General features: G+C 32.9%; 1 protein-coding gene across 1 annotated transcript in view; it reads right to left on the reverse strand.

Annotated features, from left to right (window-relative positions):
- The window catches only part of LOC132739037 (inactive phospholipase C-like protein 2), a gene marked incomplete at its 3' end in the record, with an annotated part of 110,743 nt that overhangs the window by 43,166 nt on the left and 40,822 nt on the right, over nucleotides 1-26,755 (reverse strand). Inside the window, 3 exon segments of the mRNA XM_060726689.1 lie at nucleotides 5,259-5,388; nucleotides 12,374-12,416; nucleotides 22,321-22,542. Of these exon segments, the coding sequence (XP_060582672.1) occupies nucleotides 5,259-5,388; nucleotides 12,374-12,416; nucleotides 22,321-22,542 (395 nt within the window).

The following is a 26,755-nucleotide window of genomic DNA, read 5'->3' on the forward strand; positions in this document are numbered from 1 at the left end:
TACTATACAAACAGCCCATTCAGCCTATATTTTGTTTTTTGTTGTTTTTTGTTCAGTCTCAGTCTCAGCCCAATTCTAGATTTTCTTATTCTAAATACCCTCAAAATATTGAAAATAACAATAACAATTCAACATATCTAGGAATCGGATGGTGTATGGATTTCAGCTATTGTTACAATTTCTTGGACCCTGAAATTTGCTTGTAATTATTTGCCACTTTAATGTTGAGAAAACCAATGGACTTCATTATTACTTCCTCACATTCCCATAAACTTGTATACAAATGTATGAAGTGTGCTTGAAATATTTTTCTTTTAAAGCATCAACGGCTGCTCTCATCAATTTTCATGCTACTGATGTGTGACTGGTTAAAAGCATATTTGTGAATGTGATTGATGAACTGTTGCAATCTAAATGCACTTAAAACTTGTGTTGTTTATGAAGCAGTAACAAATGATGAATGGGTGACCAGCAGTTTTATTGCATGCAAATCTTTTCTCTTTGAAGATAATATTATGCATTATACCAGTTCATTTTTTTATATTTGTATTGATATATTATATTGATAAAATAATTTACATCTCAATTGATATATATCAGTTATTGATAAAATAATTTACATCTCAATTGATATATATCAGTTAAAATTGTCTCAATGTTACCAATGAGCTCAAACCCGTAAGTACTACTAGGCAGCAAATGAATTCAAACCCCTGATTGCTTACATTCTTTAAATTTCTTTTGTTTGTTTTTCCAGGGCACCAACATAGTATAGGTCACATGGCTTGAAACAGAAAAGATGATTTTGGCTTACCTCTGATGTTACAACCTTAAAAGCATTACCAGCAAAACTATCTCATCTACTCCAGGAGCTAAGAGATGCATAGTCTCACATTATTCAAACCTTTGTTTCTTACGATGATGCAGGGATAAACGGTGGCTGCAATTCTTACACCTCAACTACTAAGGGCAACCCCTCTGCCTCAAAGCAAATGAACTCGACCCCTGAGTGCTTTTTAAGTCAGTCAATAAACATTTGTTTTGCTTAATTTGACTGGTTAAATGTTTCTGATCACAGCCATTATATATTTTTTTCCATTATATACTAACCAAAGAAGATATTATTGCCCTGTAACTTATATACAGAATCCTCCTCACTCAATAGTGTGTGTTGCTGATCAGACAGGACGTAATGAGGTTTCTTAGTTTGACATAGCTATGATGTTGCTTTCATTGATTGAGCATAAGCCTTTGATTCCTTTCACTTATCCAGCTAAGACTGGTAGACAAATTCTAATTAATTTGTGAAAATACTTTAAAACTGTAGGATACCCAGTCTGGTGTATAGGGATTTAGTTTTATAGCTTTTATACTTCCTATAATGGGATTTATTCCCACTCATTGTTTCAATAATCCATAAAATTTTACTATATGAGCCGCGTCACGACAAAACCAACATAATGGGTTTGCGACCAGCATGGATCCAGACCAGCCTGCGCATCCGCGCAGTCTGATCAGGATCCATGCTGTTCGCTTACAAACCCTTTAACAAGTAGAAAGACTGATAGCCCTGATCAGACTGTGCGGATGCGCAGGCTGGTCTGGATCCATGCTGGTCGCAAACCCATTATGTTGGTTTTGTCTTGACGTGGCTCATATACTGATTTCTAGACTGATTTATATGTAAATATAGAGGTGATGTGACATTGGAGAAAACAACTTCTCCCAATATATTGAAACCTTTAAACTATCAGAAATGATATGTTATTAAATGTTCTCACTTACCTACTGTATATTTATATATGCATTTGTCTGTACTTAGAAATAAAATGTTGCTTTGAGCTTTGGTTATGTGATCCAATTTTTTAGATTTGTGATCATCATGAACCATGGCAATATATTTTAAGGTTTTGCGGGGGAAAAAGTCTAACATTGTGTCAAGCAAATCTGACTTTTTAGCCTGAACAAACAGATTAGTCTCACAAATTTTTATTTAATTTAAAATGATGAACTTACAAACTTATCTTAATCAGTGGCAATGGTAGTGGACAATTCAAGGGCTTGATGCAAAACAGTTGTATCCCCTTTATATCAAGGGTTGAAAGCGAAACTGTTGTATTGAAGAGTGCTTCTTTATTGCACACAATTTAATACTGCAGTTTTGCAGTCAACCCACGATATCAATTACAAGTTATTACTGTCTCACAGGGATTTGGCTTCAGATATTGTTGAATGTTATAACTTAAAATCTAACAAAACCCTTCTGTTAATAAATTACTTTAATAACTTTAAACAGAATTTATTTCTGTAAATAAATAACTTCAATAAGTTTAAATAGAATTTATTTAGGTACAATTGTGTAGGAAGCTATATTTTGCTTAGTAACACTCTCTCAAGTACATTCCGAAAAACCAACCAATACTGAGATATAAGTGTAAAGTTTATTGCTCAAGGAAACACAGCTTAAACCCCTGATGGAGATTTGAACTTATGCTGCTAGCATTAACCACTTAGCCATGCAGTGGCACAATTATATTATTACTGGTAATGCTAAATTGTAATAAAAGTGTTGAGTTTTAATTCATACAATAAAATATTATCAAGAAAGACATACCAGAAAAGCTACCTTGAAAATGAAATTTACTTTTATTATTCTATCAGTATATTGCATCAAAATAAACAACAGAATAAGCAGATAAATAACACCTCAGGTGTGAAAGTTATTGCAACTACACAAGCAGAATGTTTTTGGAGTTGTTTTTTCCCTCCAACTTTTATACTGTCATAAAGACTTAATATATATATATATATATATATATATATACATATATATATATATATATATATATATATATATATATATATATATATATATATATATATATATATATATATATATATATATACATATATATATATATCTGTAGACGCAAAAATTCTGTGGGATGATAAAATGTCAAAGCTCTGAAAAAGATCAGCAAATTTTCCATTATAAGTGCCATGGAATAAAAAGTCATCAGTCAAGGATTCTTGCTTTATGAGTATGGAAGACACAATCTGTCAAATCTACGCTAAATGTGTCAATATCTCCAGCCTACAGTGTCTATAGAACAAATGATAATTTCCATTTCTTATCTTTTAAACTGAATTATAGACGGACAGATTATCTAATTTTATATGTGGGTGAAATAACGTCTAGATGATATATTGGAAAAATTCTGCCACAAATTTGCTTTCTCAGGGAGAAAAAATTAATGTGGATTTCATAGACTGATCATGGTGGAAGTATTGGGCTGAAAGAATTCTCTAATTTCTTTTATAATGTTATTGGGAACTTAATATAATTTCGTAATCAACCCAGCAAATCTGACAGTAAATTAGCCGTTGCCACTAGTATAGAGTCAGGCCAGCCTGCACTTGGAAGTGGTAAGGCCAACCCAGTCATCTTGGGTTTGAGCCCTACTGAAGCCATGGCTGTATATTCTCATAAGACCCCGGTACTGGCCTTGAGATTTTAATTGGTCAGTGTACATTCTGTGACAGTTTCTGACCAATCAAATAAGTGAGCTCTGAGTTGGAGCTTGGAGAATTTCTTTATAACCTCAGGGCCTGTTTAAAATTCTAGAAAGCAGATTCAAGTGTGGTCTAAAAAAGCTGCAAGATTTCTTCAAGATCAATCTTACATAAATAACATTTAAACTAACAGCTTATTATAATCCTTTTGATTCTGGAAAGCTTAAATATGGTGAACTCATGTTGTTTTTGACTGATTGCCAAGTTGCTATAACTTATAGCTGTAATAATGAGAGGCTGCATGAAATGACAAATTTATTGCTGCATTACTTTGTACAGAAGTTTGCACTGCAATATTCCAAACAGGCAAAGTTAGTGTTTATAATCATCCAACATAATTCATTACCATAAAAAAATAATCGCGAACAGGGAAAATCATTAATCACAATTTTTCAGTGTATGATTTAACAAGATGAGATAATTTAAGACATGGTACAGGTGTGTTTTTACTATTAACATGCTAAATATCTTAAATGATCTTGTACCTTTTACAATCTGGACAAAGCCATTCATCATTTTTAGGGAAATTTTTTAAAATATGTATTGATTGAATGGCAAAAAGTGCAGACCATGATTAGATGCCATGAATCTGTTGCCTTTAATTAGTAGTCTTAGAGTTAATTTTTGCTAATTTTTATTTTTTGGTCAGGTTTTATGTTGCATCAACACAAGATACTGGTCATTATTAAAAGCGACTTTCCTGTTTTAATAATTGTGTAGGCAGACCTCAGATGCCCTTCCGAGCATTATTTTAGGCAGGAACGGACAGTATATGAGTAGAACCATGCTTGCTGCATAGCTTTCTCACATGAAAAAGTCCAAAGTCCCTGTCGGGATTCAAACCCACAGCATTGAGGAGCAAGAGGTTTTAAGTCAACAGAAAAGTGTCAATAGATTTGAGCCGCGTCACGACAAAACCAACATAATGGGTTTGCGACCAGCATGGATCCAGACCAGCCTGCGCATCCGCGCAGTCTGATCAGGATCCATGCTGTTCGCTTACAAACCCTATAACAAGTAGAGAAACTGATAGCGAACAGCATGGATCCTGATCAGACTGCGCGGATGCGCAGGCTGGTCTGGATCCATGCTGGTCGCAAACCCATTATGTTGGTTTTGTCATGACACGGCTCATTTATAAAATGAACTACATGTATACTTCATTTTTTTTAAAAGACTGTAAGACATCACTATCCTGAACAAGTTTTTTGCTTTTTATTCTCATTGCATGTTAAATTTACAGTGCACATCATAAACTTAAATTTTATGGGAACTATCAGATTTATCAATTTAATATAACCATTTCTATGGTAACATGTGACCTGAGATGCATGGAGTTTAACACTATTTTAAAATATCAATCAATCAATCATTTACTAATTAATCAATCAAATCAATCAATCAATCAATAATCAATTATGATAATAAAAGTGTTTTGGCAATCTCAAGTTTTGTATTCACATTACTAACCATTGATCAAATACCATAAACATAATAGCTTATATGTCTGTTTTTAACACAACATCTACGCATCAACATTTAGTGGACTGGCAATGTCATGTAAATGGACATTGTAATATAAATTCCAATTACTTCTGGACAATGCCCTGTCCTTGGCACCTAAAAATGTACAAGTTACATTATTCACTTACAAATGAGGAAATAATTAAAGAAAATTTACGTACTTTTAATTTTGTGCGTATTCTAGAGGTTGCTATGTTGTTGTTCAGATTCTGTAAAAGCCGGACCACTTCCTGTTCGGCCAGGGTCTGCGACTCATCTCTTACCTCCGCTGAGAACACCTCCGCTAACCAGCTGTTAATTCAAGGTCAAGGATTTTCTAACATAAAAGCTTCTATCGCATGCTTAGTACAATAATAATTTCTTACCAGACGAAAAAAACACAACATCGATGAAAATTTTTTTTAGTCAGCCCGCTTCCAAGAAGAAAAAACTCAAGTTCTATTTCAAATCTATAAAAGGCTGTCTGATTTTTTTTTTCTTCATGTCTGCATAGTTGCTGAGAATAATTTGGTGTATTTTTCTGCAAGAAATCATTTTAAAACACTGAAAGCTAAAAGCTTCATGGAAATTGATACAGAATATTTCAAAAATGTAAAAGAATGGTTCCTTGTCATGGTATTTATTGATCAGTTTATATTCTGACATGCAAAATGGTAATAACACAATCTAAATTTTTCTCTCTACAAAATATTTGGTGAAGGTATTTATATATACTAAAACTGGTAATAAAAGTAAGATAATATATAACAATTTAAAAAAAAAACATTTGTGACTGGAATACAGTCAAAAATCTGTGACTGGAATTAACTGTGAAATTTCTGACAAATTAATGGCCCTATGTTAACTGGTAATTAAAATGATATATAAAAAATAAAAGAAAAAAATTGTGACTGGAAAATAGTAAAGAAAAAAAAAATTGTGATTGGAATACAGTGATACCCCTGTAGAATGGCCCTCTTGTAGAGCAAGAACCTCTTTATAACAATATTATTTATTTTTCCCAAATTAAGACTCCACAATATATTAACGTATAATTTAACCTCTCTAGAACAATCACCTCTCCACAACACCCTTAATCTTTACTCTCCCAAAGGGGGTTGCTCAGCAGGGGTTGGACTGTATTGTTCTCCAACTCCCTTTCTAATACTTTAACATAAATCAAATATTTGTAAGAAAAATACATTGTCCTTGAAATTTCATAAATATGAACTTACTGAATAATAAATGACTGAATAAGAAATGACTGAATATCAAACAGTGCTGGGCATTAGCATAGCTACATTTAGCTAGCTGGGCCGGTTCCTGTACAACCACATAATGTGACGCAATGCCATGGCGTGACATCAACTTACTTGTATAGAAAGCCTTGACTGTCTTATAATTATAAACCTGAACGTTCTTATATCCAAATAGTAAATATATTGAGTCAATCTTTCATTTAATTTGGGAAGACATTAATACTGTAAAGAAATAGTGACACAATAATGTTCATTTTTATAATCATAAGATAGACAAGGCTTTCCATATATTTGCATTTACAATCAGGGACAAATGAGCCGCGTCTAGACAAAACCAACATAGTGCGTTGCCGACCAGCATGGATCCAGACCAGCCTGTGCATCCGCGCAGTCTGATCAGGATCCATGCTGTTCGCTATCAGTTTCTCTTACTTGTAATAGTTGGTAAGCGGACAGCATGGATCCTGATCAGACTGCGCGGATGCACAGGCTTGTCTTGTACCATGCTGGTCGCAAACGCACAATGTTGGTTTTGTCGTGACGTGGCTTAAATATTCTATTCTGCGCATTTATATACATCAACATTATTACAGGTTGATAATTAATTCAATAAAGTAAAGATATATTTCGGAGTAATTTACTGATATCAAATTACACAAAAAATTACATAAAAATTGGCAATATCAAAAATAATAATTTAATAACAATTACAGTATATATAGCTTTAATGCACTTGACTATACTTGATTGGACAAAAACTGATTATTTAAAGAAAATCTGAACTACTTTCATTAAAAGAACATTGGAAGGACACATTTTGGATTGAAGTTTGTTACAAGAAACTTTACTTGAAACGCTTTTAAAACCTACATACAAAAGTTTTGATAGATGTGACGTTCTTTTATAGATTTATAATAAAACTTTTCTACAGCAGATGATATCTAGACATATATGTCAATAATATAAATAGAAATCTAAAACCCATCACCACAAAATAATAGATGTTGCAGACAATTTTTTTGACTTTCTTCTCACAAAGTTGAAAAGCAAAATAATACTGTGTGAAGTAAATAAACACCTTTGAATTTTCAATTTAGTTATATAAAAGTAGACAGTTACTGTGTAAGAACTGTTACAGAATATGATAGATGTTATCATGAACTTGGCAAATGTGGGTTTTGCCCTGCAGTTCAAACACTACCGTTCACAATAGCTTAGTCAACCTGTTGTCTGTAACTGTAAAAGTTTGTGTGTACCGACAAACCAAATACTCTAAATTCTGGAGTAAAATGGTTACAAGGATTTTGGATCTTCAAGTCAAAAGCATTGACCTAAATGTCATGACTGGACCTTTTTATTATTATAGAACTGATAATTACCATCATGGAAAAAATCAAGGCCATCATGGAACAAATCATGGCCAGCATGGAACTAATTAAGGCCATCATGGAGCTAATCAGGGCCTTTTTTAAAATAAGATCAAGGTACCCATCATGAAGATCATCAAACTAATTGTAACTTCCATAACAGGGAACCAATCACTGCCTTTATTATCAAAAAATATGAAACCAATCACAGCCTTTATGATCAAAGATCATAAACATTGTCATGGCCTTTATCATCAAAGATCATGGAACTAATCACTGCCTTTCTCATCAAAGATCATGGAACTAATCACTGCCTTTATCATCAAAGATCATGGAACCAATCACTGCCTTTATCATCAAAGATCATGAAACTAATCACTGCCTTTATCATCAAAGATCATGGAACTAATCACTGCCTTTATCATCAAAGATCATGGAACCAATCACTGCCTTTATCATCAAAGATCATGAAACTAATCACTGCCTTATCATCAAAGATCATGAAACTAATCACTGCCTTTATCATCAAAGATCATGAAACTAATCACTGCCTTTATCATCAAAGATCATGGAACTAATCACTGCCTTTATCATCAAAGATCATGAAACTTGTCATGGCCTTTATCATCAAAGATCATGGAACTAATCACTGCCTTTCTCATCAAAGATCATGGAACTAATCACTGCCTTTATCACCAAATATCATGGAACCAATCACTGCCTTTATCATCAAAGATCATGGAACTAATCACTGCCTTTATCATCAAAGATCATGGAACCAATCACAGCCTTTATCATCAAAGATCATGGAACCAATCACTGCCTTTATCACCAAAAGATCATGGAACCAATCACTGCCTTTATCATCAAAGATCATGGAACTAATCACTGCCTTTATCACCAAAGATCATGGAACCAATCACTGCCTTTATCATCAAAGATCATGGAACCAATCACAGCCTTTATCATCAAAGATCATGGAACTAATCACTGCCTTTATCATCAAAGATCATGGAACCAATCACTGCCTTTATCACCAAAGATCATGGAACCAATCACTGCCTTTATCATCAAAGATCATGGAACCAATCACTGCCTTTATCACCAAAGATCATGGAACCAATCACAGCCTTTATCATCAAAGATCATGGAACCAATCACAGCCTTTATCACCAAAGATCATGGAACCAATCACTGCCTTTATCATCAAAGATCATGAACTAATCACTGCCTTTATCACCAAAGATCATGGAACCAATCACTGCCTTTATCATCAAAGATCATGGAACCAATCACTGCCTTTATCATCAAAGATCATGGAACTAATCATGGCCTTTATCATCAAAGATCATGAAACTAATCACAGCCTTTATCATCAAAGATCATGAAACTTGTCATGGCCTATATCATCAAAGATCATGGAACCAATCACTGCCTTTATCACCAAAGATCATGGAATTAATCACTGCCTTTATTATCAAAAATTATGGAACCAATCACTGCCTTTATCATCAAAGATCATGGAACTAATCACAGCCTTTATCATCAAAGATCATGAAACTTGTCATGGCCTTTATCATCAAAGATCATGGAACTAATCACTGCCTTTATCATCAAAGATCATGGAACCAATCACTGCCTTTATCATCAAAGATCATGGAACTAATCACTGCCTTTATCATCAAAGATCATGGAACCAATCACTGCCTTTATCATCAAAGATCATGGAACCAATCACTGCCTTTATCAACAAAGATCATGAAACCAATCACTGCCTTTATCATCAAAGATCATGGAACCAATCACTGCCTTTATCATCAAAGATCATGGAACCAATCACTGCCTTTATCATCAAAGATCATGGAACTAATCACTGCCTTTATCATCAAAGATCATGGAACCAATCACTGCCTTTATCATCAAAGATCATGGAACCAATCACTGCCTTTATCACCAAAGATCATGGAATTAATCACTGCCTTTATCATCAAAGATCATGGAACCAATCACTGCCTTTATCATCAAAGATCATGAAACTTATCATGACCTTTATCATCAAAGATCATGGAACTAATCACTGCCTTCAACATCAAAGATCATGGATCCAATTACTGCCTTTATCATTAAAGATCATGGAACCAATCACTGCCTTTATCATCAAAGATCATGAAACTGAATCATGGCCTTGATAATCATGAAACTTTAAGAAACCATGGCCTTCCTTAAATCATAAAACAATGTTAATGGCCATTTTAAGAAGAAAATGGAACTAACCATGAGCTAATTATAGCTTTTGCTTTTATTATATGAAAGGCATGACTCTTTTTATGTCTTAATTAAAAGACAATGGAACTCTCCATTGAACTTATCATGGCATTTATTGCAAAAGAATGGAGCAAATTATGTTTTTAAACAAGAGCATGTACTTAATCATGCCTGGCTTTATCATAAGATCAACACATTTATCAAGAGACCATGGAATTCCATTGCAATCGCAACTATATGGCCTATTTAAAAAGCATGATCTTTATCTTTATCACAATTTAGAGCATACAAAAAATCATGGCTTTTTTTTTACAAGAGCATGGACTCAATCACAACCTTAGTACTAAATTAATCAGCACATGGAACTAATTTTTTGCACTAAATCACAAGATCATTGAAGTTTACATGGTATTAGTTTATCATTAACCACTGGGCCATGCCACCACACACTGACAACCACAAAGCCACAAATCGACCATGCCACCAAATCATGGTCTTACAAGAGCATGTGAAACTAATCATGGCTTTTTCTACAAGCAATTATGAAATAAAAGATAAACCCAGGACAGGGCCATTTAAGATCAAAATGTGCAATTTATCAGATATACTTCTGTAAAGGTCTACCAGACAATATTACATATCAAAGGTTTAACCTCATTGGTTTGTAGTTTCAGATACCAATTTGACAGTATTAATGACGAAATTGGTCCTGTGTCAAATTTTGACCCAGGGAAATGATTTATATCACTTCTGTACAGGCATACATATTTTTTAACTACCAAGACCTAATGCTTAGAGTATTTGTCTAAGACAAATACTCTAAGCATTAGGTCTTGGTAGTTAAAAAATCAGACAATATAACATTATATTGTATAGTTATTTTCCTATATCAGACTCCGAGATGGACCCATAAATAACCTTTTAAGAGAATCACCAGACTGTGTAAGGCTTCAAAATATAACAAATCACAGAAATAATTTTGAAGAATTAATTTCTTAGAGCAAACATTTTCAAAAACTCCATGACCTACCTAGGAATCAGGCTTGAACCAACCATATTATTGTTTATAGAGAACCTGAACCTTGGAGCATTCCAGTGAAGTTTGGTCAAAAATCTACAAAGAGGTTTGAAAGGATATAAATGTGTTTTTTAAAAAAAGAAATATAATTTTGGAGATATACATTGTCTCCAGATTATGAAAATAAAGTACATTAATTTTTATTCATCACCGTTTTCAAGCTCACCAGGGCACTTAGTGCTTAAAGTAAGATACTTCCCAGCACTTAAATCAATGTGCCCAGGTGTGATACAAAAAGTTCAAGTTTCTGTAATTAATATTTGTCTATAATGATACCATCCATTACCATAACATTCAGTTCAAGCTTAGACAGGAGTGCCTTAATGCTTTATAATTTACAGTCTGAACATTCATATCACCTGTTTTAGCCGACCAACCACTTAAGTTTTTCTCAATATTCAAGTTATGTCATTAAAATGGATTTGTCTATAAATGGCACATTTTCCACAAGTATTATTTTCAAATATTGATAAAAAACAAAAGAAATGCATCATTTGGATATTCTTATAAAATATTTCTTGAAGAAAGACAAAATGTTTACCAAGTTATAAGTGATTTAATATGATCATTAATTTTATAAGATGACAACTGATATTTTGTTCTAGAACAATTTATCTACTATATTAAGACATGTTATATGAAATCTGGCATCTCACAATTAACAGCAACATCCATATATAAGCTTTTCCTGGTTTGTCTTTGTCACGTATGACACTTAATACTATCAACAATATTTATTTATGGTATCACATACCTTCCATTATAGACAAATTCACTTTAATATGCACACGATAATTTCAAGGATAAATTCAAGAATTCTAGGGTTTAAGAAATATCTCAACTGACATTTTGCATTTTAATGAAAGATGAACAGAAATCAACATTAATAACAAGTTAAAGCAGCATACCTCAAGATTCATGCTAATTTTAGTGAAAAGTTTTTAAAAATGTAATTATTAAAAAGTAATTAAAATATTGCAAAGTGAACAAAGAAAATAATGTATACATTGCAAACAGCATTAACAACCAATATAAATTACCAAAAAGACAGGCCAACATATGCAATAATAGCCCTTTAACTGCGTAACACATTAGAAATATGGTAACAAATACTGCAAATTGGTCATAAATCACTCATAACATAGAAATTATCACTTTAATCTTGAGTCTTTTTACTTTGCTTAAAATCTCAGCAATTTTTACTCAAGTTTATTTTCTTAAAATATTTTGGCTTATCTGGAGGCTGCAATAATGCAGCTTTAAAAGATTATTACATGCATGATAATGAATTTACAAATTAGAGAAAATTGAACTAAAGAAAAGGATACTTGTCCCTCATTTGCTGCATTTCTTCAATAGCCTCCTCTGGTGCTGAAATAACAATTTATATCAGATTATTAATCATAAAATGGCAACAAATAAACAGTTTTATGTAATAGTTTAATTATACCATAAAGTAACAATATTAGAACTATAACAGATTAATAACAATCAGAACAAGATAAGTTAAATAACCACAAGGTAGTAATCATGTTGAATTATTACAATTCAATACCCGTAAACCATAACAATTAAATAACCAAAAAATAAATATCAAAACCATAACAGTATAATAACCATAAAGTAACAATAAGAACTATAACAGAAAGAACCTGAACACCTATTAATATCCACAAGATAACAATTATTATTGTAGAATTTCAATAACCATAAAGTAACTGTTAAATAAGTAAACATAAAGCCATTCAAAACAGTTTGTTGACCACAAAATAATAATAATAACTTGAACTATAACTACTAACCATTCATAACTAAATAAAGCTTCAATCTAATTTTTACCCTTTTTACATACATCTGTTCCAATCAAAAGTAATTTAGTATCTGTTAGTACTAAGTAAGTTATTGGAAGGGCCATAACTCTGACAAAATGTTAACTTTAACATTTATGTATGCTTTGTTGTTTTTCAAAGAATATAATCCATATTTTCAAATTTTCACAACAACACCTTTGAATTTACCTAAACAAGAAGGTCGTAATGCCCTGGATCACTCACCTTACGATATATTGCTAAAAAAGCTCACAATTTAAAAATAAGGTCACACTGTGTTTGTCATTTTTTGCCAAAGCATCTTAATTCTTAAACTATTTGAAGATGTCTGCTACTATTAATGCTTCATGATATATAAGCTCTACTGGTTGGGGACCACCAAAATCGGACAATCACCAAACCCTGACGGCCCCGAAAATGCTTAATTAAAATAATTTTGTTTGTTCATTTGTTGTCGATCTATCTGTCACTTTATAACAACAATAAATGCATGTTTCTTCTATAATTTAGAAATTAGATTTATTTCATACTTTCAAAGAAAAAGATTTTTAATACATTTATTTTTAACTTAACTATATATACTGACCGTAGGATGGGGCCATTTCTGACCTTTGGGGCATGATTTATAGCACTTTTCTAGAGAATCAAATTTAATGTGAGGCTTCAGACAAAACATCTAAGCTATGGCTATTCCATTTTTATAAAAGAATACTTGAATGTATCTTTCTATATTAAAGCTTATGAAAACTAATAAACCCCTAGGGCAGGGTCATGTTTAACCTAGGGGCATGATTTATAAATATTAAAGGTAATGCTACATGCCAAATATCTAAGCTCTGGGCATTGTAGTTAAACTGAGAAGAAGATTTTAAAGATTACATTTCAGCTCCTGTGACCTACTTAAGCATTAGACTGAAACCATCTTCACAACACCTAATAATCATTCCTGTGAAGTTTAAGCAAATTTCATCAAGCATTCATAAGTTCCTAGAATTTTTAAGAAATGTTGTTTTTTCCCCCACAAATGATAAATACTCATTTCTTACAGAAATTTCAGAAGCAAATATAGTTCTTGTGTTCGCACATTTAAAACAGTCCATCATCCTCTATTAAAAGTAAAGTCTCTTTAACTAATCACCAAAATATCATCATGGGTCCAGATTTTCTTATATATTTAAGAAGTTGACTTTCTATAATTATTCTCGATCTTACCAGACTAATGTCAGACATGTTTCCTGGAAAAAAACTTAGCCACTATTAGATATGTCCATGGAGTCTACCAGAGCGTTTAATTTCAGGAAGGGGGAGAGAGAGCTGTTAATAAATGATGTCCCTAGGCAAACAAATGGCAAACAAGCTGACATTTCAAAACTAATTGAACAACATGTCGTTCAGAGGTTCTCCAAATCTTGCTTTCATCTCCCTAGTGCTAAAACAGTGGCGTAAATATCGTGTCTTTCACAGCAATTAGATTCTGGTTTAATTCCAGTTGGCCATGCTCACGAGGGGGCAGGAAAAAACGGAAATAAAAATTAATATAATATGTAAAAACTTCTTTGTTTTCTTTGAAAAAAATGTAAGAAAATTACATAATCAAAATTTCAGAAAATTGGATTTTCCGTAAAAATACGGCATGTTAAAAAAAAACAAAAACAACAGTCCCTCAAGCTGGCATCTGTTTTTGAGATCAAGTTAATTACAAACTGCAGTCAATTATACAGTAAATGAACAGTTCTGACTGCATTCCTTTAAAGCATGACACAGTCTGTTTTCTGCAGGAATGTGCTTGTAAAACATGTTTAATCAACTGGGTTTAAATGGTTAAAAAAAAATCATGTCTTTATCACTGGTAAATTTTCATTGATTTTTGTACATTTAATGGATAAAAAAATGATGTAAATGTGTAATTTTGCATAGGACTTGAATGACAGAATTAAATTTTCAATACTTAGTCATAGGAATAGTGTTTGTAAGTCAGCTTTTAATGAAATTTATCTGTCGGTGCCCCACAGTCAGACACTACAATATTATTATTAAATGGTATAATGATGACTTAACAAACACTTAAACCTTGTTCTCAATCTCAAAACTATATGTGAGTCAGAGTACGTGTGACTAACAGTACTGGTATAACTGACTTGTATTTAGCATGAAGTTGGTGCCAATTAAAACAATTAAATGTACAAAATAATTGAAAAATGGAACGATTTCATTGGTTTCAACCACAAAATCATTTTATTTGTGCTCAGTTGTAAAGAAGACAAAAGAAGCTTATTAAATTAAAATTCAGAGTTCACTTCCAGCTGGACCCCAGTCGGGCTCGAGCATGATGGTCCTTGGATTCAGGGAGGCAGACACACTAATCATATACCCCCCCTCCTCTATTCCCATTCAACTCTATACTTTGTCTGAAACTTTGTTTTGCCCCTGTGATTATATATTTGTATTAACACAGTATAGCTGTATGTTTATATGTCTGTTCAGAGCTTTGTTTTCTACAACCACTGATGGTATGTAATACTCATGTACTAAATGATCAACACTGCATCTTTTACTTTTTCAACTTTAAATACAATAAAATCTAAGAGTTAGAACTGTAGTCCTTATTACAGTAAACATTTTTATTTTGTAGAGTTACACAAATTTTTATTAAAGATTGCATTTTTCTGGGTTTTTTTTTCTTAAATAATGATTCCACTTTATTGTTTTGGGGTGGGGATTTTGAGAAACACAGTTTTGAGTGGCAAATATACATCAGCAAGGACCAAGGGTGTAAACACACATGCTGCTATCTTAGAACTTACAACCATATTTTATCTAATATAATCTATAACAACTCAACTTGATATTGAATAAAATATTAAAAGGTTACTGAAACTTGATAAACTATTGATAGACATGGAGTCAAGTGTTCATATCCTATTTCCTTAATACTTTACAATCTACTTTTTTTTCATATTGTTAATCACTCTGAAATACGAGTTTGTTTTAAGGGTCATTGTATTGAGTACTACTACTAATACTGTCCAGATTTTCTGCATTATAACCTAATACACTTCATAGGTTATACTCTTGCCAACATTTTTTAGTTTGTAAAACTGTGGCCTGAGGATTCCACTACCCATTTATAAGGGAAGGTAACAACGCTGTAATCCACTGAGCCAAAGAATCAATTCCAGTGATGCAGTTGTCGAAGGTTGAACTTGAAGGTATTAAGAGCACAATCAACTGTAACAGTAATATAAAACAATGCTCAATTACTGTATTTTGTGCAATTGACATGCCTAGCTGCTTCGAGGTCTGTATGCAAAGTATTTTGAGGGATATTTCAGAATGAACCTGACTTCAGCCATGTAACAATAAATAATCTTGTCTGTGTGTTCAGATGATATATCTGCCAGTCTGCATAGCTCAATCAGATAGAGCACGAGACTTGTAATCTTGACATTGTGGGCTAGATTCCCAGGCTGGCCAACATAAATTACTAATGAGACTTTAAATGGAGGTCCCATGTATGAGTGTTTAAACTCTTGGCATGCTAAAGAACAAGGAGAAGCTTCTAGAACTGTGGCATGTATCAGTATGTTATCCTCAAAAAATCTAAAATGACTGGTGTAATCTTCTTTTAAGAGGACTCGCCCATATGGTCAACCAGTGGCGAGTTTAAATAAACTCAAATACATGTGACACACACACAGATGATATATAGAATATGCTGACTGATGCTGTGAGACCTCTTGTTTTGCTGCTACAGTGCTCACATTACTGACAAATATTTGAGCAAAAACAACAAAACATGAAGTGTTTGACAACATTAAGAAATCACGTTTTCATTATTAATTTTGATGTATTAGCTTTATGCCAGAATTGTATCATTTTATGACTTATATTTCATAATAACATTGATAATTCGCAGACCCTTTGATATTTTTATAATTGTCTGCAAGCTATAACCAATCCGCTGGGAGTCTGTAAAGATTTGTCTGTATCCTGTGATTCTCCGTAAATTTTTTTAAATGAATAATGACAATATACTGTATATACGCGGCCATAAGTCGACCTCATCCATAAGTCGAGGGGTGTATATTGACTAAAAAAAGTTGGTATTTTGACTTGACTCTTCCATAAGTCGGGGGTAATTTTACTCAACATCTCCTTAAAGTTTTTAGGCTTAATGTTGTTTCTGGCTCTTCGGGCCATCTAAAATCCTGTCTTTAGATTTCGGGCTCTTCGGGCCATCTAAAATCCTGTCTTTAGATTTACGCCAATCACGCACAAGTTTTTCACTGACTCCAAACTCATGTTCAGCAGCACAGTTATTTGAAGTTTCGGCAAATTCTATTACACAAATTTTAAAGCATTGTCATAAGCAGTACGCTTCCGTTTAGGCATTTTGTCACAGTTGTAGATAATCCAATTTGTGCGTGTTCTTTAAAACGTTTTACTTTATGTCACAGTTTTTTTCTTAAGTAAACAAATCCTTATAGATAATCCAATATGTGCGTTAAATGCTAGTTTAATAACTGTCAAAACAAATAGATGTGTAAAAACAATCGGCAGAAAAATCTATATATTAACGAAACCTTGTGCATTAATTATAGGAAAGTGTGTATAAATTATTATGAACACGCCTTCATCCAATCAAAAAAATCTATGCAAAAAAGCTAATCAAACACGATTGGCTATGGGTGTGTTTGACAATTGAGTAAATTAATTTGATTGGTCTTCGTTTGGTTTGCATTAGAACATTGCGCATATCATTAAGCAATACAAACATCTTGAGCGTGACGTAAGCACAGCTGCCCTGACAAAAGATCAAAGGTGACGGTATGTCTATGTACAGTGTATTAGCACCTTTTGACACTTTGTTTTTCACATGGATATATTGAGAAGGGTAAATATTTTTAGCGACTCTAAGTTTACATTCTTCAGCAACAAAGGGAAATGTGTTCTGCTAATTGCTATTAAAGTATGATTTTCCATTAAATTTTCCTTTATATCGGCCGCTGATTTAAAAACTGAAATTTATTATAAATTATTATCGAACATCCCTTGCAAAATTAAAATAAGATTCATTTTAATATTTTATTGTTTAAACATTATGTCTATGTTTCTTTACCAATCGGTACTGAAAGATGAGCCAGCATTACCGCTTACAGAACTCTCAAAAAAGGCTCTAATTAGATCAATATTTTTTGGTTACTCGACCATAAGTCGAGTTGATTTTTATAGACAATTTTGGCAACCGTTTTTGGTCGACTTATGGCCGCAAATCTACAGTAGGTCTGCTAGTGAAATATAGAAAGTCTATCTCAGTCATTTTTTACCTTATTTGTTTAACTTTAATATCTTAAATAACTTCAGTTTGGTTGCTGTAACATAATTAAATCAGTGCTCTCTTTTGCCTATTAATCTGCCTAGAATCCTTATAAATACAATTATTTGAACAGGCATAAGTCCTGTTGTATGACAGTAACCCTGTCTCTAAATCTGTATCACCTATTTACCCAATGCATGACTCGAGATATTTTCCATTGAACTTTTCTTGTTACCCTGCAGCTTCTTTGAATGCCCTTAAGGTCTTTTAACATTTCCAGTTTTTAGCAGTGAAATATTTAGCCCTGCCTTAATTATTCATTCTTTGTTTAACTGCTCAAAAACAGAAACAAAGCACACATTCTTTTCAGTGGTTATGTATTTGTTAGTCACCATTTTGTAGATATCATTTAAGAACATGAATGACACGTGTGCGGGTCAGTACTCTCAGTGCCAAAAGTGCAGATGGACTATTATCTTATTGTGCCTAGAATACATACATACATAAATACATACATGATTGTAGCTAATGGATAATTAGTTAGTCAATTTGCATAAAACTGTAAACACTGGAAAGGACTCAACTCCATTTGAACCTTCAACACCCTACAATTTTCTTTAAACTGACTGTTCTGTAACAACCTCCTTCATTTACTTTTTACCATTTTATCTTTTATAACCAAGTAAGCAGCTCAAGATATTAAAATCATATTTCTATGTCATGATCATAACTTAAGACTGTAAGACAATAGGAATATAAACAATGAGGGTATAAACATTTGGTTCAAAACAATTATTGTTGAGAAGTTGCACCTTATTAAATATGACAAGCCCCCCTGGGCTGTAATGTCTGTCAGACATCCCAACAATTGGTAGTCAGTTATTTCCTTAACTAACAATGTTCCATCTTCAATAATAATGTAGAAGTCAGAGAGTCTCGAGAGTACAAGGAATTATGTATCATAATATAAGATATCAATAATCCAATTTCATCCATTTATATATCTCTCTACCAAATACATAGAGCTTTTTTTCTGCTTACATCACTGTCAGAAATTTTGTCAGATTTTATCTTTTTTACTGACATTGAACATTGAAATGATATAGGCCTATAATGCATCAATATTGGAATAGCCTACTGGCCAACTTGTACATCATTCTTTACAGTACAGACTAACCATATTGTTCATCAGACCGATCATATTGTTCATCAGACTTGACCGTATTGTTCTTCAGACAGGCTGACCATATTGTTCATCAGATGTTCATATTACCGTATTGTACAGACTGACCTCATTGTTTATCAGACTTGATCATGTTGTTCATCAGACATGACCATATTGTTCTTCAGACAGACTGACCGCATTGCATTGTTCAACAGACCTGATCGTATTGTTCATTAGACTTGACTGTATTGTTAATTAGATTTAACAGACCTGACTGTATTGTTTATCAGATTTAACAGAATTGACTGTATTGTTCATCAGACTTGACTGTATTGTTCATCAGACTTGACTGTATTGTTCATCAGATTTGACCGTACTGTTCATCAGATTTGACCGTACTGTTCATCAGATTTGAAAATACTGTTCATCAGATTTGAACGTACTGTTCATCAGATATTGTTCATCAGATTTGACCGTAATGTTCATCAGATATTGTTCATCAGACTTGACTGTATTGTTCATCAGATTTGACCGTACTGTTCATCAGATTTGACTGTATATCTCATCAGACTAACAGAGAGTTTTAAGTATAATTAAATCTTAACTCAAAGTTTACAAAATCTTCAGACAGAACAAGCATTTAGGTCAAAAGCATTGACCAATTCTGTCACTCAACCATGAAAAATATCTGTTGCAGGAGTTCAACTCCTAGCAGCAGAAAAAAGTGGTTTCCAGTCTAAGCAAGAAAGACCCTGTCATCTTTATTATTGTGATGTATAATATTTTATCTTCTTCCACACTTTATGTTCATCACAATAGAGGCAGACACACAACCCCCTTGCAGTTGTGTTATTATTTTGACCAAGTGAAAAAAAAAATATTTAAACAATCTTGGTAAAGGTCCAATACTTACAGCTTACATTGTTTCCTTTCCATACTGAGATTTCTACATCATGTGAAAAACAATTAACTGCACCTTGCCATGCATTCAAGCAATTGGCTTAAAAAAAGGCTAGCAGAGAATAATGCAGGAGGAGGAAAATTAAGTCAGTGCTTGGAAATATATTATGCCTATGATTAAAGTTCTTTTATTTTGACATTAATTCATACAAACTACTGTTTTAATGAGATATCTCCAGTCCCATGTGTATATTTTGTATTTATTTCTTCTCCGTCTGTTGGTTTTTATATGTGGGCGTGTATTTCTGAAACTGTCTAATCTAACACATGCTGTTTCTCCTACATTCAGAAAAACACTTTCTGAAAATCTTGAATTGTGCTAAAGACTAACAACTGCAAATATAATGAAACTTAATTTGTGTCTCACTGTTCTTTTATGTTCTGCAATTCCGAGAATTATGTTAAGCACAGCAATTTCTGTGTGTTCTAGGGCATATTTACTGAAGATCTTGGGTGTATGATTTACTTAACTGTGGTATTAAAGGTCTACTAAACAATGTTACATGCCAAGTATCTCAATCTCTGGGGTTTGCAGTTTCTATTACAGAAACCAATTTTATACAAACTTAAGTTACTTTGTTTGTACACATTCAAAAGGTATTGCTATGGCAATGCTGCATTATAAGTGTACCTAATACCTAAGCCATGGGCCTTGTAGTTTCAGACAAGAAGATTTTTGAGACTTCATTTTTTTAAAGTATATTTTTAGCAGCCAATATATATCTTTATGCAATCATAACACATACATTTCATTTTCACAGCGGGAGTACTGTGACAATGTTATTCTTAAGGGTCACTGGAATAAATTAATTAATTTGCTTTCAGTTTAATTGTCAGCCATAGAGATTAAAGGCATATCACACACTATTATGGTCATCTGACCCATATATATTCTTGGAAACTAAATGAAATACAACCATGACATCTTGCACAATTCCTACAAACTAACTGATATACTTGAAGTGTTCTGCAGACAATAACATTTGCAAATTTCGTTAACATGCAAGAACAGCATAAAAACTATCTGCATTATAATGACATAGAGATGTGTGGAATTATATTTATTAAGATTGTGTGCACCCAATTACTGCATGGGGTACAATTATTCTACGTTGGTATTTTAGCAACTGGTTTTATCTCTGTTTGATGGTTCCAGCTAATCAGCAACTTGTTGTGGTATAAAGCCCCCAGAGGACACTAGCTGTAATATCTTGCTATTACATCAAAAGAATAAAAAAATAAATTATATGCACTGAGATGCCTTTCTATGGCTTTTCAGCATTTCTAATTAAAGTCAGACTGTTATATTGCACAAGAATATTGAATGATTGTAGGCACCTCAAAATTTAATAGCGCAACTGGGATTACCAAATATTTGAACTTAAATATTAATATATAGAATGAAAACAATGCATGTTAGTTGCAGTCTGCAAAATTTTAAATAAATGATATTCTATAAATACATTGTATGGAAATCCATATAACTTTTCAAAAGACCACCAGGTGATGATGCAACAATTATTTTTTGGTCATTAGCATAGATGAAAGCGGATATGAAGTTGGACCGCAACGCTCCTTATAAACTTTACCAGAGAGCTTCAAATTTACTTACAATATACTTGAACTGTGCTTTATTTGTGGCAGGAAGCTAAAATTATATTAGGTCTGGGCATAGTAGTTATTGAGGAGAGACTTTTAAAAAATTTAATCTTAATGTCTATTTTTAGCTCCTGTGACCTACATGTACATTTGACTGGTACCATTTAAAAACCATTGTACAGGGTCACCAAACAATCACTCCTGTGAAGTTTGGCCAAAATCTACCTCTTGGGTTAGAAAGCATTATTGTTTAAAGACACTGTGGAAAAGGATGAAAGACAGGCATCATGTGATCAAAAAAGTACCTCTTGAGCGCATTTGGGCTCCTGTGAGCTAAAATTGTTTTTAACTACTAAAAATTCTATATTAATTATATACTTATATAATATATATAGATAAACATACATGTAGTTGAGCCTGTTGTCTGTGTATTGATCAAACATGTAAGTCCTGTCACCCAGATATTGGCTTCATCTGGGGTGTTTGCTATCAAATCCATTGACTCAAAATTGTCCCCAAACACAATAGAAAAGGCACATTCGTCCGGGTATATCCCAGCAATTTCTTTGTTCTTTAATGCATCTGTTGTTTTACCACTTCTCACTTCTTTAATGGAAGCTATAGGAACTGAAAAATAAGTATTAATATATGATTAAGACTTAAGATTGAGTTATTTCAAAAAGAATTTAATGCCTATAATGAGATAATTAAGAGCCTGATCCCTAAGCCTAGGGTTTGTACTCTCAGTGCCTGAAAGGGCAGATGGACCCTCATTAAGCATAGAATATGCAGGTCCCTAATCCTGAAACAAACCCTATGGATAGTCCTTAAGGCTGAAAAGAAAACGTTATTGGTGGCCCAATCAATACTTAATATGTATAGATTATAGCTACAGATATACCTGGTCCTAGGTATAAACTCTATCTTAATTATCTATTGTCAACCTGTACTTACTACAAGAGCTACAGGTAGCTTGAACACAATCCTGTATAATAAAAGCTCTAATGGTAGTCCTTAGTAATCCTGTATCAAATATCAAACATTTGTCATTCTAACTCTTAATGATAGTAAATCTATATGCCTCCACCCATTAAGTATAGTGAAGGAATTAAAAACAAAACAAATCCTACAGTAAAAATAGTTCAGTCACATTTGACATAAAACCTGCAAAATTTCACTTAAATTGGGAATATTTAAAAATTCCTTAAACTCTTAGCGTTTAACTCATCTGCACTTTAGGCTTGTAGCTTCATTCACACTTTTAATGATAGTAGATCTATATGCCCCCTTTCAATAAGTTTAGTGAAGGTATCAAAAACAAGAGCTGTCCGTAAGACAGCGCGCTCGACTTTTTTATTGCTTGCCAATAAAAAAAGTTTTTGCAGTAAAAGGCAATACAAGAATCTCTGTATTTTTAAAGTGAACAATGGCCATGAGCATTAAGATATTTAGTGAAGAATTATTTTACTGAATTGTGTGATACCCTTGAACACTGCAGCAAAGTTTGAAATGTTTAAGTCAAAAGAGGGCTGGTAAGAAAGAAAAAAAAACTGAGTTGAGTTTTTTAGTGCTTGCCTATAATACAAAACATTGACAGTTAAGGGCCATAATTCAAATAAAATCTTTGACAGAATTACCTTCTCCTGGACATGTTTGGGAATCATGATTGTAAACAAGTATTCCAACTTTCAAATTAATATCTCAAACAGTTCAGTCTCAAAAAGTGGACTGGTACTAAAAACTTAACCAAGATTCTAAGTCGATAAAAGGCCTTAATTTTTAAAACAAATCCTTGACAGAGTTACCTTCTCTTGCGTACAGATGGGGGTAATGATGTGAAATAGCATTAAAAGTTTCAAAGCAATATCTCAAAGGGTTAAGGCAATAAGTGGATTTTACCCATATTCAATGTATTTTCTAAGTCAAAAAGGGGCATAATTCTGTCAAAAACCTTGACAGAGTTATGTCCTCTTGTCTGTTGATGAAGGTCGTGATGGTAAACAAGTATGGTCAGTTTCAAAGCAATACCTCCAATGGTTTTGAAATAAAGTGAGGTGGTACAAAAAACTTAACCAAGCTCAATACACTTTCTAAGTCAAAAAAGGGCCATAATTCTGTCAAAAACCTTGACAGAGTTATGTACTCTTGTCTGTAGATGGAGGTTATGATGGTGAACAAGTATGGTAAGTTTCAAAGCCATACTTGTAATACTTCTGAAATAAAGTGGGGTGGTACGAAAAACTTAACCAAGGTGTGACGCCAACGCCAACGCCGACGCCGACGCCGGGGCGAGTAGGATAGCTCCCCTTTTCATAGAAAAGTCGAGCTAAAAATGAAACCAGTATATGGAAACTTAAGATGGTGTATTTTAATCAGTCCTGCAATCTATAGAAACTCGATTGATAATCCATCTACAGAAACTAAAATGTTGTTATAAAGGCAGTCTACACTAAAGATACTAGAAAGCTATAGACACTAGAATATTGTTAACCAGTCTATATTGATACTAGAATATATAGTTTACCAATCTATAGACACTAGAATATAGTTTACCAATCTATAGACACTAGAATAAAGTTAACCAGTTGATAGACACTAAAATATAGGCTACCAGTCTATAGACACTAGAATATTGTTAACCAGTCTATAGACACGAATACTGTTAACCAGTCTATAGACACTAGAATATAGTTAACCGAGACAAAAGAATAATTTTATCCAGTCTATAGACACTATCATATAGTTAACCAGTCTAAAGACACTAGAATATAGTTAACCAGTCTATAGACAGAAGTATATTGTTATCCAGTCTATAGACACTAGAATATTGTTATCCAGTCTATAGACACTAGAATATATATATAGTTAACCAGTCTATAGACACTATCATATAGTTAACCAGTCTATAGACACTAGAATATTGTTAACCAGTCTATAGACACAAGTATATTGTTATCCAGTCTATAGACACTAGAATATTGTTAACCAGTGTATAGACACTAGAATATTGTTAACCGTTAACCAGTCTAAAGGCACTAAAATATTGTTAACCAGACTGTATGTACATGTAGATATAAACTAATGTTACACGGTCTGCATCTGATGAATAGAAGGCTTTAGATTTCCAATTATCTACATGGACTGTTTTATTGAACTACAGGTCAGTTACTTATTACTGAATCCATCTGATTGAAATATTGATGTGGTATAACTCTAAATAAATCTCCCTTCAGCTGAAATTGCTTTTTTTATTTACTGTCATTCACTGACTAAGATCATGCAAATGAAATAAATCCTTGAATCATACATAGACAGTAATTCTAACTCCACACAATGTTTGATGTTTCAATGGAAAGAATAATTTTTTTATTTCACAAAATCAAGTCTGAATTTAAATTAGTAAATTTGAGATTTCATAAAAGCCGTAAGGGAATATAGAATGCCTTTAAATATTAATGATAAAATACGACTCTTATAGTTAGATATAAAATAAAATTTATCCACAAGCATTTTAAAACAAGACCAATATAGAATAACATTTGAGAAAATGATTAATTCAAAAGCCTTGTCTTAATTACAAGAGTTTGTACAGAAGAAGTCTAAGGCCAAAGAAAACAATTAAGAACATTAATCTAACTATAAATATCAAGAAGTCAATTTGTATGACACACATGGAAATAAATTCTAGCAAGAAAATTGATAACACCAATAGATGCTTTATGATTACAACAGAAGCATAACCCTTAATAGTCTGCTGGCACCTACAGAAACGTATGTGATCTAGTACAAACCAAGATCATCTGACACATCATTCTTTGCTGTCTGATCATGGTGTGCACTGTTGCTATTCAGTGAGTACTGCCACATATTTAAACCTTGTCAAGGCTGAAAGATGGACAAGTCCATTTCAGATGTTTATTGTTAGAAGGGTTAAATCATGGACATATTTTATGATGAGGAAAATCTATTTTAGTCTTTGTGACCTTGACAAAATCAACCTGACATGCCCATCCACACCAAATATCTAAGATGTCAGTCAATTTAACTAGAAATGATGTGTCCAAGGTGACTTAAGCCCCAAATTCATTTGCAAGTCACAATGGCATACCCGGTATTCACATACTAGATAATATGCATATTTTATAAAGATTAAGTATTATATTAATAAGGAATGCATATTATATTAAGTATTACAGCTAATACATGCAAGTTTCTCAATGGAAAATCTAGTGAATGGTTAGACAAAGATATCATATCAAGTGTCATTGTGACCTTGACCTATGACCTAATGACGTAAAATTAACAACTTATTATGTACAATGTACCTAAAAAGTGTTGTTAACTTAGACTAAATATTTTTCAAGTTAATGAGAAGACAAGGGATTTACAGTGTCACTGTGACCTTGACCTTTGACCTTATTACCTTAAAACATTAATAGGACTGGTAGCATCTACTAGCCATGGTTTATGTCCCTACTTTCATTCACCAGCTTGGGTTTATTTCTTCTAAAGTTACTAGACAGACAAGGAATTTTCACAAAGTGTCACTGTGATATTGACCTTTTGACCTAGTGACCTCAATAGGGGTTATTGACTTAAACCACAGGCAGAAAGGACATGCCAGATACCATTATTTTGCCACTTCAAAACATTTTTGCACCAAAACAATAATTTTCTATTCAAACGTTTTTTATTTTGGGTATAGTTTATATTTCACCTTTTAACCAGCTTCTGCAACCTTTAGTAGACGGTAAAACCTATTTATCTGGCTTGCCAAGTTCAATAGCATATTTTCCAAGACAAACTTTATCATTTCCTAGAAAAGCACAAGAAAATTGGG

Source organism: Ruditapes philippinarum, unplaced genomic scaffold, assembly GCF_026571515.1.
Source record: "Ruditapes philippinarum isolate M1 unplaced genomic scaffold, ASM2657151v2 ctg223_1_1_1_1, whole genome shotgun sequence".
Classification (NCBI taxonomy): Eukaryota; Metazoa; Mollusca; class Bivalvia; order Venerida; family Veneridae; genus Ruditapes; species Ruditapes philippinarum.